This window comes from Hydractinia symbiolongicarpus, chromosome 3 (genome assembly GCF_029227915.1).
Source record: "Hydractinia symbiolongicarpus strain clone_291-10 chromosome 3, HSymV2.1, whole genome shotgun sequence".
In the NCBI taxonomy this organism is placed as follows: domain Eukaryota; kingdom Metazoa; phylum Cnidaria; class Hydrozoa; order Anthoathecata; family Hydractiniidae; genus Hydractinia; species Hydractinia symbiolongicarpus.
In genome coordinates, this window is record NC_079877.1 from 33,584,777 (window position 1) to 33,608,047 (window position 23,271).

General features: G+C 34.1%; 1 protein-coding gene across 1 annotated transcript; it reads left to right on the top strand.

Annotated features, from left to right (window-relative positions):
- The first annotated feature begins 1,796 nt into the window (after positions 1-1,796).
- Positions 1,797-20,366, top strand: LOC130636786 (TNF receptor-associated factor 4-like). The gene is made up of 6 exons (XM_057446630.1): positions 1,797-1,894; positions 2,121-2,342; positions 5,735-5,786; positions 6,680-6,784; positions 14,895-15,011; positions 20,227-20,366. The coding sequence occupies exons 2-6, from the start codon at positions 2,167-2,169 to the stop codon at positions 20,329-20,331; spliced, it is 555 nt and encodes a 184-aa protein (XP_057302613.1). The 5' UTR covers positions 1,797-1,894; positions 2,121-2,166; the 3' UTR covers positions 20,332-20,366.
- The last annotated feature ends 2,905 nt before the right edge of the window (positions 20,367-23,271 follow it).

Sequence of the window (23,271 nt, forward strand, 5' to 3'; positions counted from 1 at the left end):
CGTTAGTTAAAAAAAAAGTACAAAATACAAAATACTTGATTTCTTCATAGAAGGTTTCCCAATCATTAGATTCTATGAGGAAATAAAAAATCCCAATTCTAAATCCCTTTTTAAGATGGATGCCAATATTAGGTTTTCCATTTCGACATGTTAAACTGCTGATTGTAATAATAAAACATCAAAATTAAAATTAAAACCATATTTAGACATTTACACATGTATATACACCGATTAAAAATGAACGCTGTTAGGAGTTCGATTGAGAGAAGGAAAACCGAACCACATGAAACAACATCTCAGAGTTGACCTGATACTTATATGAATTTTTCTTACTGAAGCCAACAAAGTCGCTTTGTTTTGAAGTATACGCACTACATACTTAAGTGAAAGTCCCAAATCGTTCTGTCGTTGTTACAGTTCGGACGTTTTACCAGTTTCTTGCACCAGAGGACTTTATACCCTGCGAGAGAGCACCTTGCACCAGCACAACTGGTGCCGATATAGTTGATGAGTTGTATTATTATATCAATTGCAGCCAACGTTATTGGGACAAAAAATTGCTTTTCAGTATGAAGATCGATGTAACATGCCTCGCTATTTGACCGAGGTTTGTTTTTTAGACGAAATTTTACTCGCAAACTGAGAAAACACCCCCAAAACGGACTAAAATTAATGACATTATGATCCAATTTTTGTGATGTGAATTGTATTGTCACATGTGTTGTTAGCGAATGTGTTATGTACTGTATTTCAATAATAAATTAGTGGTTAAATATAGTGAAGCTGCTACCAACACTGGAAATTAAATATTTTACAGGATAGAAAGAAAGAACAGTGTTTTTTTGGGGGATTTTTTTTTTTGACAGAAACAAGAGACGAGGACTGCGTAAACCAGTTTTATACGCGCATGATTGCTATTCTAATTTGTTAAAAGACTTCGGGTAAAATTCCTAAAAAGAGACTTAAAAGAAACACCTTAACTACTTTAGGTCAAGTTTTTACGGCTGTATATACACCATAAACCATGGCTAAACCTGCGCAACCACGCCGACGATTATGTATACACCGTAGTTACTCTAAAATTCCTGCTGTGGGATTAGCATTTCAACATCAGAAAAAAAAATTATGGACAAATTTGTTCCGAGTAATGAAAAATGCAACTTTTACTTCCTTTAATTAAAATTCTGCAAACATGCATTCAAAATTTGTTTTAATTTGTTGATATGTGCGACGGAAATGTTGGAGCTAGAGCAGCTATTCCACACCCAAAAATAAAATACACACGATAAGAAGACTGCGAACACGATGTTAAGAGATTATGTTCTTAGTTAGATTAAAGGCTTATTGAAAAGAGCTCAATGAGACAAAGAAAATGAGGGGTCACTCAAGTCTCTACAATAAACGGTTCAAAAGTTATGTATGTTTGAATATCTCGGAAATGGGCTAAAATTTGACAATTGGGTATATAAATTATAGTTAGATAAATTAGCAATAGTGGCACCGTTTTAATAGTGCTATTTTAGGGGAAATATGTGTATAATGAAATTGTCATTACTCAGATTTTGTATATGTTGGAGATTTAAAATTTTGTGCATAGTCAGATATATTACTGAAAATTATATTACTTTTCAAAATGGCTGCCATCCCTAGCAACAAGGCCATGTGCCATAGCTAGAGGGATATAAATACGTTGGAGTAAGTACAACATGAACTCTATAGAAATTACAGCAATTCCGCATGTGAGACTATCGGAGAAGGGGCGGTATTTTTTTTCAATCCCTATACCAAAAAAGCGAAAATTGCCCCTGGTGGGAATAGTCTGGGGGCAAGGGGATTGCCCGAGGATTCTCGAATTTCTATGCAAACAAAATAATGCAGACGTGAGGTGTTCTTGGTTAGTATTGTTTTTTTTGTAAAGAACTTCACGTAAAATATTTTGACAATATCTTGGCAAGAATGATAGCCATACTGAAAATAATAGGAATAAAATTTAAAATTTAAAATTTTAAAAATTTAAACTGATTTAAAGACTTGCGCAAGCAAGTCTTTAAATCAGCCTTCTTGTTTTGAAAACTTGATATTAATTTAATTAAAATAATTAAAAATGTTTTGTCTTGCAGGCAAGTCAAGTACGACACAGTATATCTCAGCTAGAAAAAACAAAAAATGGAGAAAGAAGAGCACGAAGGTGGCTATGATTATTTTTTTGCATCAAGTGTGCCAGTGGATTTAACATGTGTTGTTTGTCACTCTGCAATGAGAGATCCGGTTCAAATTGTTAACTGTGGTCACAGATTTTGTAACTTGTGTTATGAAAAAATAAAGCAACATTCTCTTACAAGGTAAATATATAGAATTAACTGATGAACTTGCAATACATTCTAAACGTCTTTGTAATGGTTTTATATGTCACAAAAGCTTTTATTGTAATGCATAGTCACAGAGAAGAGAATATAGTCTGTAAAATGCTGTTTTAAAATTGTACAACACTTCCCCATTGATGCCATGTTCCAGCTTTATCTAGTACTCAGTTCAAAATGAGGTGCACAGAATGTAAACAACGTGCAAATGTTTGCACCATTTTATTTGACATTTTGTGCATTTTACTTGTATTTTCAGAATTCTGAAAGAAAATGTTAATATTAGGGGTAAACCAAGCTAGGTGCACTGGCTATATAGTTAGACAGAATTTTGTTGAATCAATGAAGCTTACTATTATTCTTGCCTAATGCCATTTCTTTTTGTATTTTTATGGGATTAAAATAGCTAATTATATATTGACACCCAATATGGTCAATTTTTATAACCCCATTTTTTTAACCACAAATATTTAAAATTGCTATATTTTGCTAAATTACAACAGGTAAACTACATTGTACGTTTTGTGTTTCAATATCAAAAAAAAAAGTTTATGAGTTTGATTCACTAGAATGCCATTCTTTATATGCTAGTCGATAAGGCCCATGGAAAAATCCACCTAGGTAATGATGTAAGCAATGACCTGTCAATGCACAAAGAATTTAAACGCTGATCAAAATAATGTATATGTAGGATTGTGCCGTTTTGATCAATGGTTAATGAGATAACCCTGATTACCCACGCAGAAGATGACGTTAATTATTCTGACCTGTTTGGTGTGGCCTTGTGGTTATGGAGTTCACTTCGCAATCACAAAGTCGGTGGTTTGGTCCACAGCGTGGGCGTGTTTAGCAAGTGTCTTCACCACAGCTATGGGTCAACCCATGCCATGTGATGGAAATTGGGTAGGCAATGCTGGTGTATACCTAATGTATATATTCAGAACACAGGACCCACGTTGATAACAGTGTTCCCAACACTGAAGTGGGTATATCCTGTATAAATATTCGGAATAATAATTCTAAGTGCAATCAGGGGCTGATCTGGAAATTTAATTTCGGCTCATAGCACCGTAGATAAAAACTTTTAGGGCAACAAAAATACATGGCTTTAGCATATCGTTTCCTTTTTTAGTATAGAACATAGTTTCTGCATGAAAAATACTTTGATCAGCCCTTGGCAATGGCTTCACTAATTTTAAAAATGCTTTTCATGTCAGTTTAAATGCATCGATGTTGTGCTGTTACAGCAAATAAGACACAAGTAAATTAACACAACCACTTTGCCTGTTACACTCACAGACACTTGGACACGATCACTATATTATATAAAAAATATTCCAATTTTTAATCCTACTTACTTGGTTGTGGTTATTTAGTGCATAATTTACTGCATTGACTGGCTGGCTGACATAAGAAGCCAATTGATTTTACAATAGCAAGCATTTCGTAATGGGTAAGTGTCCCACAAGACACATGAAATGTCATGAAGACAGAAAATACAATAACTAGTAAAAAGAAGGTTATTGACTTGAAACTGGTTATGATATGTTTTTAGAGCAGTCTAAAAGGTATTAGTATAAAAAAAATAATATTTTATTAGCTACTTAATTGCTTTGGGTTCCAGAATAATAACACAAATTGATAGAAACAATGTATTTCTGTTGGAATAAGTTGATACAACACATTCAGTATGCATAGACTATTTATGGAAATTTTTGGGGAATGGATAGGAATGAAGGTGCCTCCTTCGTGCTTCGTCATATGCACAAATATATAATGCATAACGTGAGCGTCAGGATATGCGTTATAGGCGTTTTCATGCCCTGAGCGTCAGGTGCATGAGACAGATGAGATGCACTGAGCGTCAGATGCATCGACATGTCCTGAGTGTCAGGCACATGCTAATTATGGTGTTCTCTTCCATACCCTGAGCGTCAGGTGTATGAGAGATGCCCTGAGCGTCAGGGGCTTCAACATGCCCTGAGCGTTAGGCGCATGTTTACTATACACATAATGACTACAGTAGAGATGCCCTGAGCGTCAGGTGCATCGACATGTCCTGAGCGTCAGGCACATGCTAATTACTGGTGTTTTTATTCATACCCTGAGCGTCAGGTGTATGAGAGATGCCCTGAGCGTCAGGGGCTTCATCATGCCCTGAGCGTCAGGCGCATGTTTCTTATTCACATGATGACTACACTAGAGATGCCCTGAGCGTCAGGCGCATCGACATGTCCTGAGTGTCAGGCACATGCTAATTATGGTGTTCTCTTCCATACCCTGAGCGTCAGGTGTATGAGAGATGCCCTGAGCGTCAGGGGCTTCAACATGCCCTGAGCGTAAGGCGCATGTTAACTATACACATAATGACTACAGTAGAGATGCCCTGAGCGTCAGGTGCATCGACATGTCCTGAGTGTCAGGCACATGCTAATTACTTGTGTTCTTATTCTACAATGACTTTTATCAACACATTACTTGCCTAAATGGCTGACGAAGGAGGCCCAACACACCCACCAATTAAATTAGATGCTCCCTACAGACTTGTTGTTTCTACCTCTGGACTAAAACCCTGACATAACATGAGCCAAAAGAAATGTCAGGGAAACCTTGAGGCAGAAGCAATTTGTCTGGTTATGTTGTGCTGCGTGCTCACATAACAGTTGTGATGTATTTGTCTTTAGTTGCATTGGAGACGTTCATGATATTTCGATTTCGACTCGAGTCCATTGCACCACAATGATTGAATTGGTATCTCATCCACCATTAGTAGGCGTGTTGATGACATAAAATAAAAAAAAGAAATAGGTAAAGAAAATCAATCTATAAAAGGGTGGGAGGGTGGGTAACTGTAAGCTGTAAGGTACATCTGAAGAACTTGTGCAGTGTGGGATGTTGGGTTCTTATATGCAACCATTAATAATCAAGACCTGGGTAGGGTCCATTTCCTTTACAGGCAAGTCACACTAATAACCCTGGCAATATTTAAGATTAGGTCTATAGGTAGAAACCACCCCCACTGTGTCAGGCTCTACATGACATGTTCAATGACTAAGGTAAACCTAATGTATATTAACCACAATACTAAAGAACTGTAATTCTGTCACCACAATTAACATGAGCAAAACTTGCAGTTTAGCTCCATACTGAGTTACAGATTTAGGCATCGACCACCAATAGTCTGGTTATAAATGATTAAATATATAATTCTTATTGTTTTAAGTCGCTAACTTACTGAAGAAAACATATTGTTGTAATGTAAAATCGAGGTCTATTATTCGGGTGCATTATTCAACACGTTTTACCATAAATTTAAACTTTTCCATATCCAAAAAAATTTGAACTCTGGTAAATGTTATGAACATGTCTTTTAGATGTGTTGATTTGTGTTGCCCACTTGATCGAGAGGTGATTGATCCAACCAAGGTAGAATAGTTATCAATTTTTTAATCTACTTTTGCCAGATATGTTGATCAAGTAAGTTATTTGTTTAAAATTTAAATACGCTGTTTTTCACTCTACAGGTTGTGTTGTTAAAACCTCCTTATTTACTTATCAGCCTATATCTCATTTAGACATATTTAACTTTCTATATTTTTAGAGGGCTAAAATGGGTCAAATATATTTCATTGGTCACAATGATGTTTGATTTTGTAAATAGTTCTTAAAAAATATCTGATGTTATACTTTCCCCAGATCATGCCAGATCTAAAAAACCCACAAACTTTACATTCAAACAAATAGTAACTTAGAAAACCTTGGATATTTATTATTCTGTGGAGAAATGCCTGGAAAACTTGTCTTAAAATATTTCTCTTTAAAGTGTTACATTATCTTGCAGTTTGCGGCCTAGTAAGAACAGTCAGAAAATTAAAAAAGGCTTGAAGATATTACAATTAAAAATAAAATTGGCCCCTGTTTCAGGTCTCACAAAATTCCCCTGCTTCACTTAAAATAAAAACAAGGCACATTGTAACCTGTAGTATATAATAACTAAAACATAAGTTATGTGCTTTTTATCTTTATACTTTATTTGTAATTTATCAAAGTTACAAACAAATCTAAGAAAAAAAGAAGAAGAAGATAGAAAATAAATCTTTTGTTCAAATATATCCCCACTTGTCTTTTGGCTCATTACACCATGGGCAGAACTCTCCCCCTACCTAGTGGGAGGTATATACTACTGTTTTCTAATAAATTTAAAATCAATTATTTATCACTTATACTGTCAACTATCACACATCAAAAAAGGATTAACTTTTATTGTTTCAAACAATAATTGAAGAATGATGCTGTTATATAAATCTATATATATTTAGGTTTTTGCTGATAAAGCTGCACAAAGAAACATATTTGACTTAATTGTCAAATGTTCTAACCATCAACAAGGTTGCACATGGAGCGATGAACTAAGAAATATTGAGGTACATTGAATTTTTAACAGTTATATACTACTTTTAATTTTTTTACTTGCAAATTTTAAAATAACAATTTGAATTGCAAATAGCACACTTAATGATGGTTTTAAACTGGTATATTTTGTGATTTGAAGCTGTAAAGAAAAAAAAAAAGGTTTAGTAAACATTTAAATGTATTTGCTCTGTAACAAAATACAACAAAACCATGTAAGTAAGTAAGCAAGAGTTTATTTGCTGGAAAAATAATTAATTTAGCTAGATAAATTGCTAAAAAAACACCAACAACAAGCTGGAGACCATCACACTAGTTAAAAACTAATCTAAGGAGATGACCTCCATTATATATTTGGAATTTTCATTTTAAATAAATAAATATAAATTCTCTATTTATTTTCTTTAAGAAAATTAACTATACACTGTACCTGGGTTATTTATCCGTTTGCAAAAAGTAAAAGAGGGACTAAGTTAGTTAGAAATATTTATTGAGGAGGGAATTTGTGCAGAGTGATTTGATTCTAGATATTGATAGTGAAGAAAGGTCTTGTCTAGGGAAAAGAGATTGAAAGAAGTTCCAGCTAGTATACATTGATATAAAGTAGAATTGGTACCAAAAGAAAAAGTTCTAACAAGGGGTTTGTCTAAAAGTTTAATAGAAGATCCTCTGGTATTGTAAGTATTCGGGCGAAACGCTAGACTGAAAAGACTATTTATATCAGGTGGAGAGGTTTTGTTTAGGATTTGGTGAAATAGAGTTACATTACAGATTTTGGTGGTATCAAAAATATCAAGAAGGTTAAGTTGCTTTAGTAGAGGTTTAGAGGGTTGATTGAAGTCAGCGAAGGTGATGAGTCTGACCGCTATTTTTTGAAGTTTAAAGATTCGATCAGTATGGATGTTATGGGTTAGACACCAAACTTGGAAGGAATAAGAAGCGTGAGAAAAAAGTTTTTTGCCATTTAGTTTTAGTCTAACATCATAGTTGATTGACTTATTGGGATGCCTGAAAAGAATAACTTCGGTTTTGGCAACGTTAAGTGCAATTTTATTTGCATTTAACCAGTTGCATAGAAGTTTTAGATCAATATTAACTCTTTTCTTAATGGTTTTCAAACTGGGACTAGAGCATAATAGACTGGTGTCATCTGTAAAGTGGAAAACATCACTATAGTAAATTCCGTTTAGGAGGTCATTAATGTAAATCAAGAAGAGTAGTGGTCCAAGGACTGATCCCTGGTGCACTCCATGAAAAATTTCTAGTTCGAAAGAGTTATTCCCAGTAATAAAAACAAATTGTCTTCGGTTAGTAAGATAAGATTTAAACCAGAAGTTCGCTAGTCCACGAATGCCATAGTGTTGCATTTTAACCAATAGTAAGTTGTGGTCAACGGTATCAAAGGCTTTTCGAAGGTCTATAAAAATTCCACAAGAAAAATTTTCAGAGTCAAGTTGTTTTCTAACGTTTTCAATTAGACTGATTAAGACATGGTTAGTTGAGTGTTTATTTCTGAAGCCAAATTGTTTATTATTGATTATTTTATGTTTATCAAGAAATTTGATGAGACGCAAGTGAACAATTTTTTTTCGTAAATTTTATCAACATTAGAAAGCAAAGATATTGGTCTATAATTATTTACATCTAGTGGCGAGCCTTTTTTTATAAACAGAAATGACTTTAACTATTTTAAGAAGGTCAGGATATGTGCCTGTTTGAAAAGAAATGTTGATTATTTTAGTCAGGTGAGATTTCGTTGACTACACTGATAAATAGTTTAGATGGGATACTATTTGGGCCATTTGATTTACTGATGTTCAGGGTTTTTATTACTTTTACAATTTCTTCAGTGTCTACTGGCGAGAAGAAAAAAGAATTAGGGTTGCTATTTTTGAGGTAGTTAGAAAAGTGCTTATTTGTAGGTGGTATTTTATTTCTTATTTTATATTTGTAAAATGTTTATTAAAACTATTAGAAATGAGAAGGGATCATTAATTTGTTGATCGTTAATCTTAAGAGATATGTTGTTGTTATTATTTTTGTTGTTTACTTTGTTTAAAATATTATTTATCCCTTTCCAGATAATTTTGGTATTGTTTAAATTTATTTCAAAGTATCTTGTGAAATGGTTTTTTTACTGTTACGAATTAACTTGACTATACGGTTTCTGTACTGCCTGTATTGTTTATGGATGTTAGTTTTCTGGATTAGGTTTGTTGTTTTAATAAAAGTTTTTAATAGTTTATTTCGTTTTGATATAGCCTCCCTTATTCCTGCAGTAATCCACGGCTTAGATTTAGTTTTGATTTGTTTTTTAGTCATCAATTTAAGGGGAGAAAAAGTATTTAAATTCTTGTCAAAAAATGTGTTAAAAGAATTAAAAGAGCTATTTACATGCTTCCTTTTACCATAATGCGTCATTTAAATATGTTCATACTGTATTGTGGTTATAGGCCATTTAAACTTGAAGAGTTGCTGTATTTGCCATATTGAATGTGAAAAAGTTATGACTTTTATATCTCAATTAAATGCTTAACACAAAAGAAGGAAGGAAAAGACATCGTTGCCAATTCAGTATGGATGTGCTTCATCAGGTTTATTCAATAAAAAAAGTGTAATAACTTTGTAAAAGAAAGAATGATTTGGAATTTTTACAGGCCAATTTGACCCTCTTTAAGGGTTGTTATTATAAAATTAATTTTTATTAGCTATACTTTTTAGTTTCACATTTTAGTTATTTTAAAGGATAGCGAACGTTTTCAAAAAAAACTCTAAATTTTGAAACTCTAAGTTACGAAAAAGGAAGTCACATGTTGACATTTAAAAACATATGTATTGAAATCTGCATTAGAAGTATGAAAATTCATTGATTTTTGAAGATTTGTACTTTTTGAAAAAAAAAAATAAATAATTTTGGTGGAAATTTATTTCCACTAAACGAGATAAATTTTTGCGGAGTTAAATTTTTGCGGTTTTCGCGGATTTTGGCTATTTCCGCGAAAATATGTCCCTGCGAAATGTGTTTGTATTTCGTCAAACCCGCGAAAATATGTCTCCGCGGAATGGTAAAGGGGAACTCCAGTAAAAATCACTTTTTTCTTTTTTGTTTTATGCGTACTCAGAAAAGCATAAGAAATCAAAAAAAACTTACTTCACTTGTTTTTCTTATTTAAAATTGTTGTACTAGCCTTCGCATAATCAATTTTTTTCTTATAAAAAAAGACAGTCGCTTTCCAGGTACTTTTCATTTAGGACTAGACCCGATTATAATTAATAACATCACATCGTGCAGCGCAGAGAACGTTTATGTTAAGACCTCTGGCTTACATTAAATTGCTTTTTGTATGTAATTTACGTTTAAATCTTTAAAAAATGATCGATCAGAGAAGTGTAAAGAAGTCAGTTTTCCCAGAATCCCGTCTGTGAAAAAGAAAGAACTCAGAAAAAGAAAGAACTCAGACAAAATAACTAAACAAAATACGTCGTGCAAGTGATCTACCAAGCGATTAAAGTTTTAATATTTGTTCGTCGCACTTCACAGATAGTTCTTTTAAAAGAGAACTCCAGAAAATAAACTTCCATATTAAAATATTGCCACTTCGTAAAAATGCCATTATAGCTAGCCAACGCAGGCAAAGTTTCTCATTTCTTCTCATTTTATTATTTGTACTTATATCCACAACACAACCAAATAACATTTTCTACATTTTTATATTATAAAAGAACATTATACCAGTTTCCAATACAAACACCGATAAAAAAAGACATGCGCTCATAAGTTTCTATTCTTTGTTTTTCACAAAAGAAGCTTTTAGATGGAAGGACCTGCCAAGTATTTTCAGGGGGTAAATGTACCCATTTTATTAGCATCATTTCATCGGCGCTACTTCTATTCTTTGTTTATTTAGGCTGAACTTACTGGTATTAAAAGAAAGAGACAGCTGACCGAGGATGCTGTTCCAACAATTTTTTCTTTTTAGTAAGCCTAAAAATTTAAGAGAATCGACATAAAAAAAGATTAAAAAACATTCGCTAAAAAACAAGTGTGTTTTTAAAATTTGTGCTATTGCCAAAATGTAACTTGTGTCTGTCTTTTTTCTTGGAAGTTATTTTGATCATTTTTTCTAGTGTATTGCAAGGGCTTTCAGTGTCGAGGATGATGTTGTCCTTGAAGTATACGCTGAACAAAAAATAATTTCTTTGGTTAACGGTAGAGAAATCGGTTGGTCCCAATACTTTTACCAGGTCTGTTAGAACACAATGTGATCCCTTAGAGGCAGTGTGATCCAAATGGTCCTTAGAGGCAATGTGATCCCTTAGGCAATTCATCCTGAGATACCACCAACGGAGGATGTTTTAAAAGCAAAATTTACTCTTCCGCAGGACGATGTAAATTTACTAACACCGACCTATCCTTTCCTCCGCAAGCTGATGTGACATTCTTGCTGAATGAAAATATGGAAAGTGATCATGATATCGTCTCTGGTGATGAGTGCCCTTCTGATGATTCTTTATACACAATTTTTTGTTTTTTAGTCTTGTTTGTTGACATTATTTCAAGTTTGTTTCACGTGTTTACAAAAAACGTGTGGTGAAACGTGAACTCTTATCATTGTTGGTAGTGTTTGTCCGAATAAACATGTTTTCAGCTGGCAGTCTCAACCTATCGTAAATGGAAGAGCTGCAGGGAACTTACTACTTTCTGCTGCCATATTGTATTCCGGGAACACATACGCCCGCATTGCCGAAATGATGAGTATGTTGAGGCTTCAGTTTATCTCTAAGTCCACCTTCTATGATATTCAAAGGTCTGTTCTTTTTCAAAAATTAAACACTTTGGAAATATCGAAATAATATTTATTCTGAGTGCGCCGAGAAAAAAGGCAATTTGATTGGTGGAGGGCGAAGTTACTTTCCTGGTTACAGTACAAAGTATGGTACATACACTCTAATAAGCGTAGACATCAATAAAATCATTGACTTTCAAGTTGTTCATGTTAGAACTGCAGGGAATTCTAGTCGAATGGAGAAGTGGGGATTAGCAACGCTACTAAATAAGTTGCGTGATCACAAAGTGACAGTTTCAACATTAACAACAGATCGCCATGTTCAAATCCGCGCATTCATGAAGAAAGTACATCCTGAGATAAACCACCAGTTTGACGTTTGGCACTTTGGAAAGCTTGAAGTGCAAAGAATGTCTTGAAATGATACCTTGGATCATATAAATCATTTATGGTGGTGCTGAGCTTCATGCGGCAAAAATGAAATGTGAAAGGTGGCTTAGCATTCTTTATCATATTTTTGGAATCCACTCTTGGCAAGGCAATGAATATTTCCATGAATGTGCGCACCTCACATTAGACCAGCAATGGAAATGGTTAAAGTTGAATTCACCTGCATATGAAGCAGGCGAGACTATTGTACAAAATAAAAAAACTCTTGCCGACATGAACTGTTTGGCGCACTTTTGCCATACGGAAAGCCTAGAGGTATTCCATTCTTTGCTTACCAAATATTGCCCAAAAGTTATGATCGCGCGCACACAGCTGGCTGTCCTTGATTTTAACTCAGAGACTAATTGTGAACAGGCTGTTACCAAAAAAAGGAGTACTCCGCTATAAACAAGTCTTCACGAGTAACACAATCCTGGGTCGTAAAAAATTGAGAAGAAAGAAAAGGTGTATTTAGAAGAATTAATTACGGCTACTTTGGAACCAATCGACAACGAAAAAAATTAGTTACCACAAACAGCAGAAATCGCTGAAAGAATAAAATAGGTTGAAAAACCCGACAAAAGCGATGCCATTAAAGCCATCAGGACAAGATTTAAAACGTGAATTTTTTATGTTTTTATTTTTATTCAACTTTTTTTAAATAAAACATATTTTTCATTTGCAGGATATTTTTTTCGAATTGCCCATACTACACAAGAAGGAATCACTCTTCTAACCCCTTTTCCCAATCGACTGTATATCCACCAAGTGAACTGTTTATAACCAGTGTAACGATAAGATCTATATAGAAAAATAAGGGAGGCATTATTATCAGTTTTTTACCTTTTTTTCTCGGACAAAAGAAGGGCTGGGGAACGAGGTTGAACTACTTACTTATTTTTTAATTCTAAAGTGTCTCCTCTCAAATCATACAATGCAGATACGCAGTTTCTGAAACAGCTTTTGCCCCCGTTTTACTAACTTATCATTTCGACACGAACCTTATTCGATCACGCATTTCAATGTTCTCCATCACAAGGAGAATGTAACATTACATAAGATTTGTTCACATTTGTGTGCAAAAAAAGCGCGTGCGGAGGAATTAGATTGTTGAACCGTGAAATAAGTTTTTGGACGAAAAGAATATAAAAGAAAAGCGATGAAATATATTTTTTATTTTTTTAAAAAGGAAAATTTCGCTTAGAAAAAATTTATATTCGCAGTATATATTCTACCACACACAAGACACAAGAGGTTCGTATGGCTATAGCTTTGTAAAGTCTTTTTCATGAAGAAAATTATCCGATTATATGTTTTCTAAGTTATAATCTTCGTCATTGTTACAAGACGTCTTATCAACGAACAATGAAAACAGTAAGTAAACAAAACTTTGGACTTTCTGCACGATGTGACGTATGTTAATTTATTCGGACCTAGTCCTCTCGACCTTACGCGACCTTGCAAATTTATTTGAATTTGAAGATGTTTACAGACGCGATTAAGGTATAAATAAAGATTTTTAACGATTGTAAAAGGTTTATTCTGACATATTTTATATTGTCTTATAAAAATAAATTGTTTTTCAAATATTTTTTCTTTCACTGGAGTTCCCCTTTAATTCTTTTTCTATAAAATTCAAATTTTTGGGGGGTTAAGAATTGGTACGCAATATAAGCAAGTAAAAATAAGACGTTTTTCCTTCTATGCTTCACTAAAAAAATTATCGATATGAATTTTTAAAACGCAAATGTGTCCTACAAGAATGGAAATTTTTGCCTCTCTGAGCACCGACACGGGAGTCGTCATGTGTTCGAATCTCATCTTGGTAACTATTTTTTTTTTATTTTTTTAAAAGATAAGATGCTGGATTACTGAATTTAGCAACTTTTAGGTGGGGTTTGGAGTCTTTCTTTTTCCTGTTAGTCAGTTTACCCAAGACGGACCCATCGAAAATCGAATTTTCGAGAAATTTTCCGTTCAAAAAGATCTCACAAATTAATTTTGAAAAAACTGCGTAGTGCGTAATAAATATCGCCTATCTGAATAGCAAAATATGTCGTGTCTAACTTCGTAACAAAAATCACGTTTAGATAGACAGCTTTTTGTGAACTTTATCCGCGAGGTTGTTTGCGTATATCATACGTCTTGTTTTCATATATATATAGCATTTTTTTATATACATATAGCATATCACGCCTTTTGTGTTCGTTTTTTTCTTTTTTGGAAGAACCGGATCATCCCTTATGGCTGCGTGGTTTGTGTGCGAAATTTAACAACCGACAATTATCTCGTCCTTAGGCTCATACAGTGTTTTTAACAAGTTCTTCATATTTTAGAAGCAATAAATGTTTCTCAATATAAACATCCGCGAAAATTTGTCCACGCGAAAGTTTTGAATTTGAGTCATCAGCGAAAAAATGTCCCTGCGAAATTAAAAAAATTTCCATCCGCTAAAATATGTTCACGCGAAAATTTTTCTCGTTAAGTTATTGATTTAACATCTTTCCGCCGAAATTTATTTCGTTAACGTTTTATGCTATCTTTGACAAATTGTTACATTATATGGCCAGTTATGGATAGGGTTAATGATACACCGCTATACCTCAACCGTTCATGAATAATATAAAAAAATATAGGATCAGTTTTGACATTATATCAGATAGATATTGATCGTTTTAATGAAAATCTGTACAATACTAATACTACCATAGCTAAATTCTTCATCTTTTATTTTATGTTTCCGCAACAGTTTCTACTGAATTTTTTTCATACTTTAATTTGCTGTAGGACGCACACAAATTGCTGAATCTTCTGCACCTGCAAAAATAAATTTCGGAAATTTCTGTTAGAAGTTATTTAAATATTCTTCACCTGTGTGGAAAATATGACAATACCATTATTATTGTAGGCTCACATGCGAAATGATTGTGAGTATCAGATGGTAGAATGTGAACATAGTGATTGCAAGGCCAGTATGGAAAGACGATTACTTGCACAACATATTTTAGTATGCCATGATCACAAGGTAAGGATTTTGTAACTTCTTAATGCATTCTTCCAGTGGGATATTTTGCTTGTTAAGTTGGCTATGTTGTTATTACTATAGTTGGCAAATCTGTTATGTAAGGTTATTTTATTTTATTCATGATGGTGACACGTACATTAAAACAGTACAATAACTGTTGATCAAAACCAACACATATTTATCAATCCTTTGACAACTTCATTGGCCGAGTAAAATCACTAAAGCTTCCAGACAGTTGGGGTGTAGATATATCTACAGACTCAGTAAAGGTTTAGATGTGCTATGAAATTCATTCCAATGTACAGTTTGAAATATATGTTGACGATTGCATGCAATGTGACAGTGCTGCTAAAAAATCTCAAAAAGCTGTAAAACGTTCATCAACAAATTTGACTGTTCCAGCAAAGTTAACAGCGCCAATTTTGTCAACATCACCAGAACGTGTTGTGCTAAGGCTTCGCAATGAATGTGAAGAAAACAAGTCCTTGAAAATTGAGAGCATGTCATTAAAACATGAAATCAAATTGCTATAAGAGGAAATATCTTCTTCTTCGGTCCATGTTAGTTCAGAGCTAGGTTTAGATTTAAAAACATTATGTCAAACAGCAAAACATCGACAATTTCTCCATTCATGAAATTCTTCTGTGAGGAGCAACAAAAGTATTTGAGGTCTACAAAAACTGGTGTCCGTTACCACCCAATGGTAATTAGATATCAGGGGCGTAGCCAGAAAAAAATAAACCTTAATCGAACCATTGACCTTATTTGAGGTTTACAAAAAACTGGTGTCCGTTATCTCCCAATGTTAATTAGATATCAGGGGCGTAGCCAGAAAAAAATAAACCTTAGTCGAACCATTGACCCACAGGGTCAACATCGCACCGAGGTGCGATAATAACCAACTGGGGGTTCGGGGGGCGTTGTGAGCCCCCCAACGGGTCCAGGGCGGGGCCTTGGAAGCCAACGCCTTTTAACGCCCTTTAAGCACTGAAACGCCATAAAACCGACTCTGACATACGCGATAGACGTTGTATTGATCGAATTGATCGAAAAAGGGGAATAAATGACAACATATAATACATTAAAATCTTTATCATCAAGGGTGTAATCAAATCAGCAATAAGACAACACAACACCATCATAATGTTTTTTATAGGTTGAAAGTTATTAAAGCAATAATTAAAATGTTCATTCTTCTTTCTTCATATTTAGCACCAAAATAAAGTTTTCTGCAGGACTGGAGGTCATTAAAAAATAACCAAATCAAAATCTTCTTTCTTCATAAATATAATAAAAAATTCAAAAATATAATGAAATGGAACCATGGACAAAATGCCTTCATACAAATCATTGAAAACCCTCGTGTTAATAATACGTTCCACACATCGTGTTACAAATATTAAAATTATGGGCATAGTTGGCATTATTAGTTAAGTGACAAACATTCTTGCGTAAAAATTTTAAACTACTTTTGGAAAATTTAAAAAATATGTGATTCGATTCATCATGTTTCAGAAATAATGTACAAAGCATGAATTACAGATAAATAAATTTAAGCAATGAGAAGAACAAGGATATGTATAAAGCTAATCTGTTTTGCTTTAAAATGTTAGCATGACAATTATTAATTTTAACAGATACATTGCCAGCATCGTCATAACATTGACCTTATCAATTCTGTATATATATGAATAGAAAATTCATAAGGGTTATAAAATGACCTTTGAAAAAGACAAACCTAAGAGCCTTCACTACAATGAATAAACCTTAAGACGAAGAATAATCGTCATCACTGAGGTGTGGAGCTTGTCGTAGTGAGTGCCTACATTATATTTCCCAATACCGTTAATAAAATCTGAAGGGTTCTGCAGATAAAACTTGTTTAAGTTTAATAGGTTTCGATTTAGAAATCCCTTTGACCAAAAAGATTTTAAGTTAAAAGTTTGCTTTTTACAAATGGAAGAGGTTTCGTCATTAGTACTAGAAGTACCACATTGATTAACTAACGTTTGGGTTAATGCAAAAGGAACAACTTCGAGATGATACACACATTTCCTTTTTCTTTTTTTTTTGCTTTGTTGTCATAACATATGACAACCTAGCTTAAAATATTGACCAGAACGCTTTAACGTAGCTTTACTCGAACTTAAAGAAACTGAAGGGATTAGGTTTAAATTGCCCAGAATGTTTGTCATTATCGCAAAAAAAAAATAGATACTGGTTGTAAATTTTTATTTGAAGGCAGATGAGGAAAAATCTTCTGATTTAAAACCGTCTTGAATCATAGCTGACCACAATCAGGATAAAAAGTTAAAATATTTCTCCAAAATAAACCGATATAAAGGCTTATAAGAATAGCTTTATTTTGTATAGCTACAAGATCTGCTGTCTACACAGAGTTACAGAAGAGGATGAATAGCTAGCTAACTGAAAACTTGAAAGTGCTTTCTACACAGGAAAACAAATCTGAAGATTTACATACAGATACAAAAATTGAATGGTTCAAGTATAGAGAATTTTTATGAAGCTCTATACAAGTTATAAAGCTTAATACGGATCCACGTTTGACAGCAACATCATGCTTTCTTTACCTTCACAACTTCGCTAGCCTTGTTATTTTTTATTTTTTTTTGACTTTCTTGCGTATGTTCTATAGCCATATATGGAGCGAATTTTTAATTCTCTGCGAATTTTACTATTATTTGTAAAAAAGTATTATTTGTAAAAAATCTTCATCTTTTGCCCCTAAAATAGCATAAAATTCACCATAAGAGAAATCCTCTGCAGCCGCAGCCATTTTTTAAACTTTGGTGCCCTTATATTCCGGCCACCCCAGTTTTTTGAAGTCTCTGGCCGATTACCCAGACTATTCTTTTTCTTGTGACTATGGTTAGATATTTATTCACACGGTCTTAAAATGTTAACAAAATCTTCCTCAGGATCTTAGGTGCGTTTCTTTTTTTACTCTATATTCACATAAACATTTCACATTTATTATCTTATTTTTCAAGGGTAATAAAAAAGCGAAAGAAAAAAAAGCATGATTTTTTAGAAAGCATCTTGAAGAACGCAACTCCATTGTGAAAGCCTGGCAAGCTCAAAGATGACAAGGAGCAACTAAACCTTTTAAAAAATGACGAAGGGATCTACCTATGTATGTGGAGAGTTGTAGGAGATTACCCCGTGTATATGCTTCCTAAAGAATTGTTGAGCCTAAAGATTGTCGAGATGGCCCACGTGAAGACTTTGCACGGGGAAGTTGAGCTACGACGAACAGTGAAAGGCGCAATTCACAAATGCTATGGGTGTAAACGTTTTCGGGTCATGGCACTAACAAGACCAAGAGAAGCCAACCTGCCGAAAGATCGAACATAAGGAAATCGTCCGTTTCAGGTTGTTGGGGTAGATTTTGCTAGACCGTTTGCGTACTGAACGGCTGCCAAGGGTGAAGGTAAAGCTTACGTTTTCCTCTACACTTGCAGTTTAACCTGAGCGGTTTACATTGACATGTTATTGGACCAATCGCTCTATCAAGCCAGAAGAAGTAGACCCGAGAAAATCTACTCCGATAATTTTTCGAGTTTTGTAGCAGCAGCGAAGTGGATTAAAGGAATCATGAACGAGGAAAGGATTTCACGATTTTCTAGCCAAAGAGAATGTAAAGTGGCTGTTCAACTTAAGTCGCGCCCCTGGTGGGGCGGTCAATTCGAAAGAATAGTGGTGTTAATGAAGCAGACTCTGTTCAAAGCAATGGGAAAGGCGAAGCCAACTTTGACAGAAATAAAGTCGTTGTTTCTGAAAGTTGAAACGATGCTCAATAATCGTCCACTTGGATATATCGAAGACGATGTACAGTTAGTCATCTTAACACCGAACGTTATGATGTTTGATTGTCCAATTCAAATTCCAAATGAAGAAGATGCAGATGAAGACGCAAGTCCTGATTTGAAGACCAGATTTAAGTTCTTGAGAGCATGCATACAGCGAATATGGGGAGGATCGACGAACGAATATCTGAGATATCTAAGGGAGAGACACAATTTGGTTTATCATAAGAAGGAAATGAGGTTGGAATTAGGCGATGTAGTCGTCATTGAGAAGAACAGAGAGCATACTGGAAGACAGGTATTGTGGAGAAATTGATTACCGGGAGGGACGGTGTTGTTAGAGGAGTACGGTTACGAGCAGGAAGAGATAATTTGAAGCGATCAGTGGAACACCTTTATACATTAGAGTTGATGTGTGATTGCAGAAAAGATAATGAACAAACGAGAAGCCATGAACAGACGAAAAGCAACAGCACTCGAATTTAGACCGAAAAGAAACGCAGCTGCAATTGCTAAAGTTCTGATGAAAGATCAATTTGACGAACAGAACAGACTTGTTGCGATCGAAACGTGAAGAAAATTTTGCTAACTCTGTTACTAAATTGGGGGAGTGTGTTGAACTTTGAACTCGAGTAATAGATATCGGTGAGCATGCGCAAAGGGGAGTAGTTACAAGAGCGTGGAAGCGATGGGACGGAGAAGAACAGACAGATGTAATTTTATTTTAACGAAGAGATAATGTGTTAATACCTGGGCTATATTTTATTGTGTGGGATATTACCAACACCCCGAATATCAAAAAACCTTTAAACCACAATATTTCCGTAACCGTTTGTCAAAAGTACATGATCCTATACATTTTCTTGAACAGCGTTTCAAGATCTATACGATGAAGGCAACAGATATAGAAATAAAAAATATTTTTTTGTAATTTTGTTAGGGACTTTGTTGACATCAGCAAAATTTTTATACCCTTATATCTCCTGATGCGTTTGTCAAAAACATTTGATCCTATACATTATTTTGATCAGCGTTTTAATCTCTACAAATAAGAGGCAACGCACAAACTAAATTTCGCAATTTTTTTTCTTATGCTCTGGTGACGTCAGCAAAACACCTTAAACAACCTATTCTTCTGCCGGAGTGGAGTTTTCCACAGACCTTATCGTATAGTTTTACTTAATCAAAACACAAACTTCACCGTTAAACTGCACTGCCAGGTATTCTCCTTGAATACCTTTTGAATAAGACAAAAAAGCAAAAACCCACCGCCGCTTTTTATTTTTACCCCCCCCCCCCCCCCTGTTTTACAGAAATTTCGTGATATCCCATTTGGTCATTATATTATAATTATAATATATAATAAATATAATAAATTTTCGTTGTAGGATGTGCAGAATCCTTGGGCACTTCAATTGCTTGATAAAAAAATTATTACGATTGAAAAAAAAACTTCAAGAGTCAACTCTTCAAAAAGAGAGAGATATCAATAACTTAGAAAAGAAGTTCTTCGAAAAATTTAGGATTGTTGAGCAAAATATACAGGCTCAGTTATCCGAAATTCACAGATTGGAGACGACTTCAAAGTTACAAGAGGAACGAATAAAACATCTCGAAGAGGAAAATAATAAGTTAAAGGCTTTAAGTCCTAAAACAGACTACTTGGAATGGACAATACAAAATTACAGTCAACTCAGAGATATTGGCGATGATTTTTACAGTCCAAAATTTTATAGCAGCCATGGGCATTGCTGTCAATTATATATCGCATGGCGTGGACGCAGAAATGGTCGTATAGAATTTGGTTTCCATATTTGCAGAAGTGTTAACATGCCGAGTTCCATATTTAATCGAATTGTTCACTTGAAATGCGTTGGTGATGATGGTGATATATTTGAAACTATGTTAGAACCATCAATGGAGGACGCAGATTGTCTTACTGTACATTTTGGAGAAGATGTATCTTACGGTTTGTGGTTTGAAGTTGATTTATCTATGCCTGAACTAAACAGATACATTCGTTGTGATGACAGTATGTATGTGAAGTGTTTTATTGAACCCTCGTCGTCATAGTTGATACTAGATGTCTTAATACAGAAACTAAATCCTACATTCCGGCGGGAAGTTCTTTGATGAATGTCAAGTATAACCAAGCTTTAAATTTCTATGCGCTAGTTTTGTTAGACATTTGATTTTTTAGAAAAATGGGATTGCTTGTATCACATTTTGTTAGACTTGAACACATTTATTTTTACTTAATGTAATACAACAGAGAAATTCTATATGCAACTGTGTTTAAAACTGAAAAAGAGAAAAGATATTGAACAAGTTTTTTGTGTCTTCTTCCACACGAGTAATAAGTATACGCAATTCTATTTTTTCCGACAATTGTCTCCTCTAATTCCCACTGAATAATTGCTCCAATCAGTTCTGTTTAGGGTACCTGCCCTTTAAAAATATTTGATCCTTGATAACTTCCACTTAGGAAGGGGGCAATTATCCTGAGAAACTTATCCTAGGTAGGTTTTATCCGGGGACAGTTATCGAAGGGGGAATTGTTCTTAAACCCTTTTACTTTAGATAATGGAATTTTTACTGTTGCCATAAGACATGGTTTGTAGTTAGACATGTTTTACTTTTTATCCAGTTGCTTGCCAATGTTTCTTGTGAGTTCAAGAATTTAGATCGACTTTGGCTATAGATAAGTCATTTGTTATATTTTTTATCCAGCTGCTAGGTAGTAAATTGTAATCCCAAACCTATCACAGTCTGTAATCCTTCGACCTGTGGCACTTTGTAATCCCATCCTGCTACACTTTGTAATCCCCGATATTTTTGCGATAGAATATCCCTCTTGCATACGCCTGCGATTTTTTCTGAAACGCTTTTTTGTATTAATTAAGGGAAAATCAGATGACAGTTACAGCTACACGTCTTTTCGGTGTACACTTTGAAATAAATTCTAACAGATGACATTATATTGCTTCTTAGGTTTTTACACTAGTAAAGTTCACTGCGACAAAATTAGATTGTAATGTGCGATGGGATCACAAAGTGCGTCGGGATTACAAAGTGATACAATTGTGATAACAAGCAGTCAAGATAATTTAAGAAGTTTGTACTGTCTTTTGTACTATAATGACAAAGAAACTAGTGATAAACAAATTTAATTTTAATTTTTACTATTTTTATCAAAACTTAGTTAAATCAAGTTAAGAACTTGTCAGACAAAATGTATAGCTATGTTTGTGTATACCTTCAATGAAACGAGGTAAATCTAACAAAACGTTAAATTTGAGGAACGGAAATATTGTGGTTCAAAGTACCGAACCATATTGAGAAAAATCTGTACCGTTTGTGTTCTAAGATCAAGCTTAAGTACTATAAATTAAACAACTTTTAAAATTTTTCTTTTTATACTACTTTTTAAGACAACTGCATTTATGTTTAAATTTATTTCTTAGATGAGGTAACTTTTTGAGTGAAAATTTTCGTTGCTTAATAAAAAGATTATTACGATTGAAAAGAGTCTTCACAAATCGACTGTTCAAAAAGACAGATACATCAATAACCTAGAAAAGAAGTTTCGTTAAAAAATGTAAGACTATTGAGGCGCAAGTAATCAAAATGTACAGACTCAGTTATCCGAAATTTACAACTTGAACTCGACGAATAAAACATCTCGAAATGGAAAATAATAAATTAAAGGCTTTAAATCCTAAAACAGACTACTTGGAATGGACAATACAAAATTACAGTCAACTCAGAAAAATTGGCGTTACTTTTTACAGTCCACAATTTTATAGCAGTGATGGGTATTGCTGTCAATTATATATCATATGGTGTGGACGCAGAAATGGTCGTATAGAATTTGGTTTCCATATTTGTCGAAGTGATAACATGCCGAGTTCTATATTTAATCGAAGTGTTCACTTGAAATGCATTGGTGATAACGGTGATGTATTTGAAACTAAGTTAGAACCATCGATGGGGTACATTTTTAAACGTTGTCTTGGTGTATTTGCTGCAGAAGATGATTCTGTGGGTTTATTTTTTGGAGATGATTTATCTATGCCTGAACTTAACAGATACATTCGTTCTGATGACAGTATGTATGTGGAGTGTTCGATTGAGCCCTCGTCGTCATAGTTGGTACTATATCATACTATAGAACTAAACTGTATTTGATAATTCTGGAGGCTGTGTGGATTAATGAATTAAATCCATCCATCAACACCAAAGAAGAATATATTTCCAGAGAGCTAGTAATTAATTTGTTATAACATAGTGTGTGTCCAGTCTAATTTTTTTTATCTTTCCAACTGCTTATAACTGTTTTACTATTTTGCATTTAGCCTGAAGATCATATTGATACATCGATCGCGATTATATAACGTCATTGCTGGTTTATATCGTTGCCTTACGTCAAAATC

What these genes read in the sequence shown, in the direction of transcription:
- LOC130636786 (XM_057446630.1), top strand. Translation starts at nt 2,167, where the DNA reads ATGGAGAAAGAAGAGCACGAAGGTGGCTATGATTATTTTTTTGCATCA. An exon ending in AAGCAACATTCTCTTACAAG is followed by an intron (nt 2,343 to 5,734) that starts GTAAATATATAG and finishes CATGTCTTTTAG; the next exon opens with ATGTGTTGATTTGTGTTGCC. An exon ending in AGGTGATTGATCCAACCAAG is followed by an intron (nt 5,787 to 6,679) that starts GTAGAATAGTTA and finishes ATATATATTTAG; the next exon opens with GTTTTTGCTGATAAAGCTGC.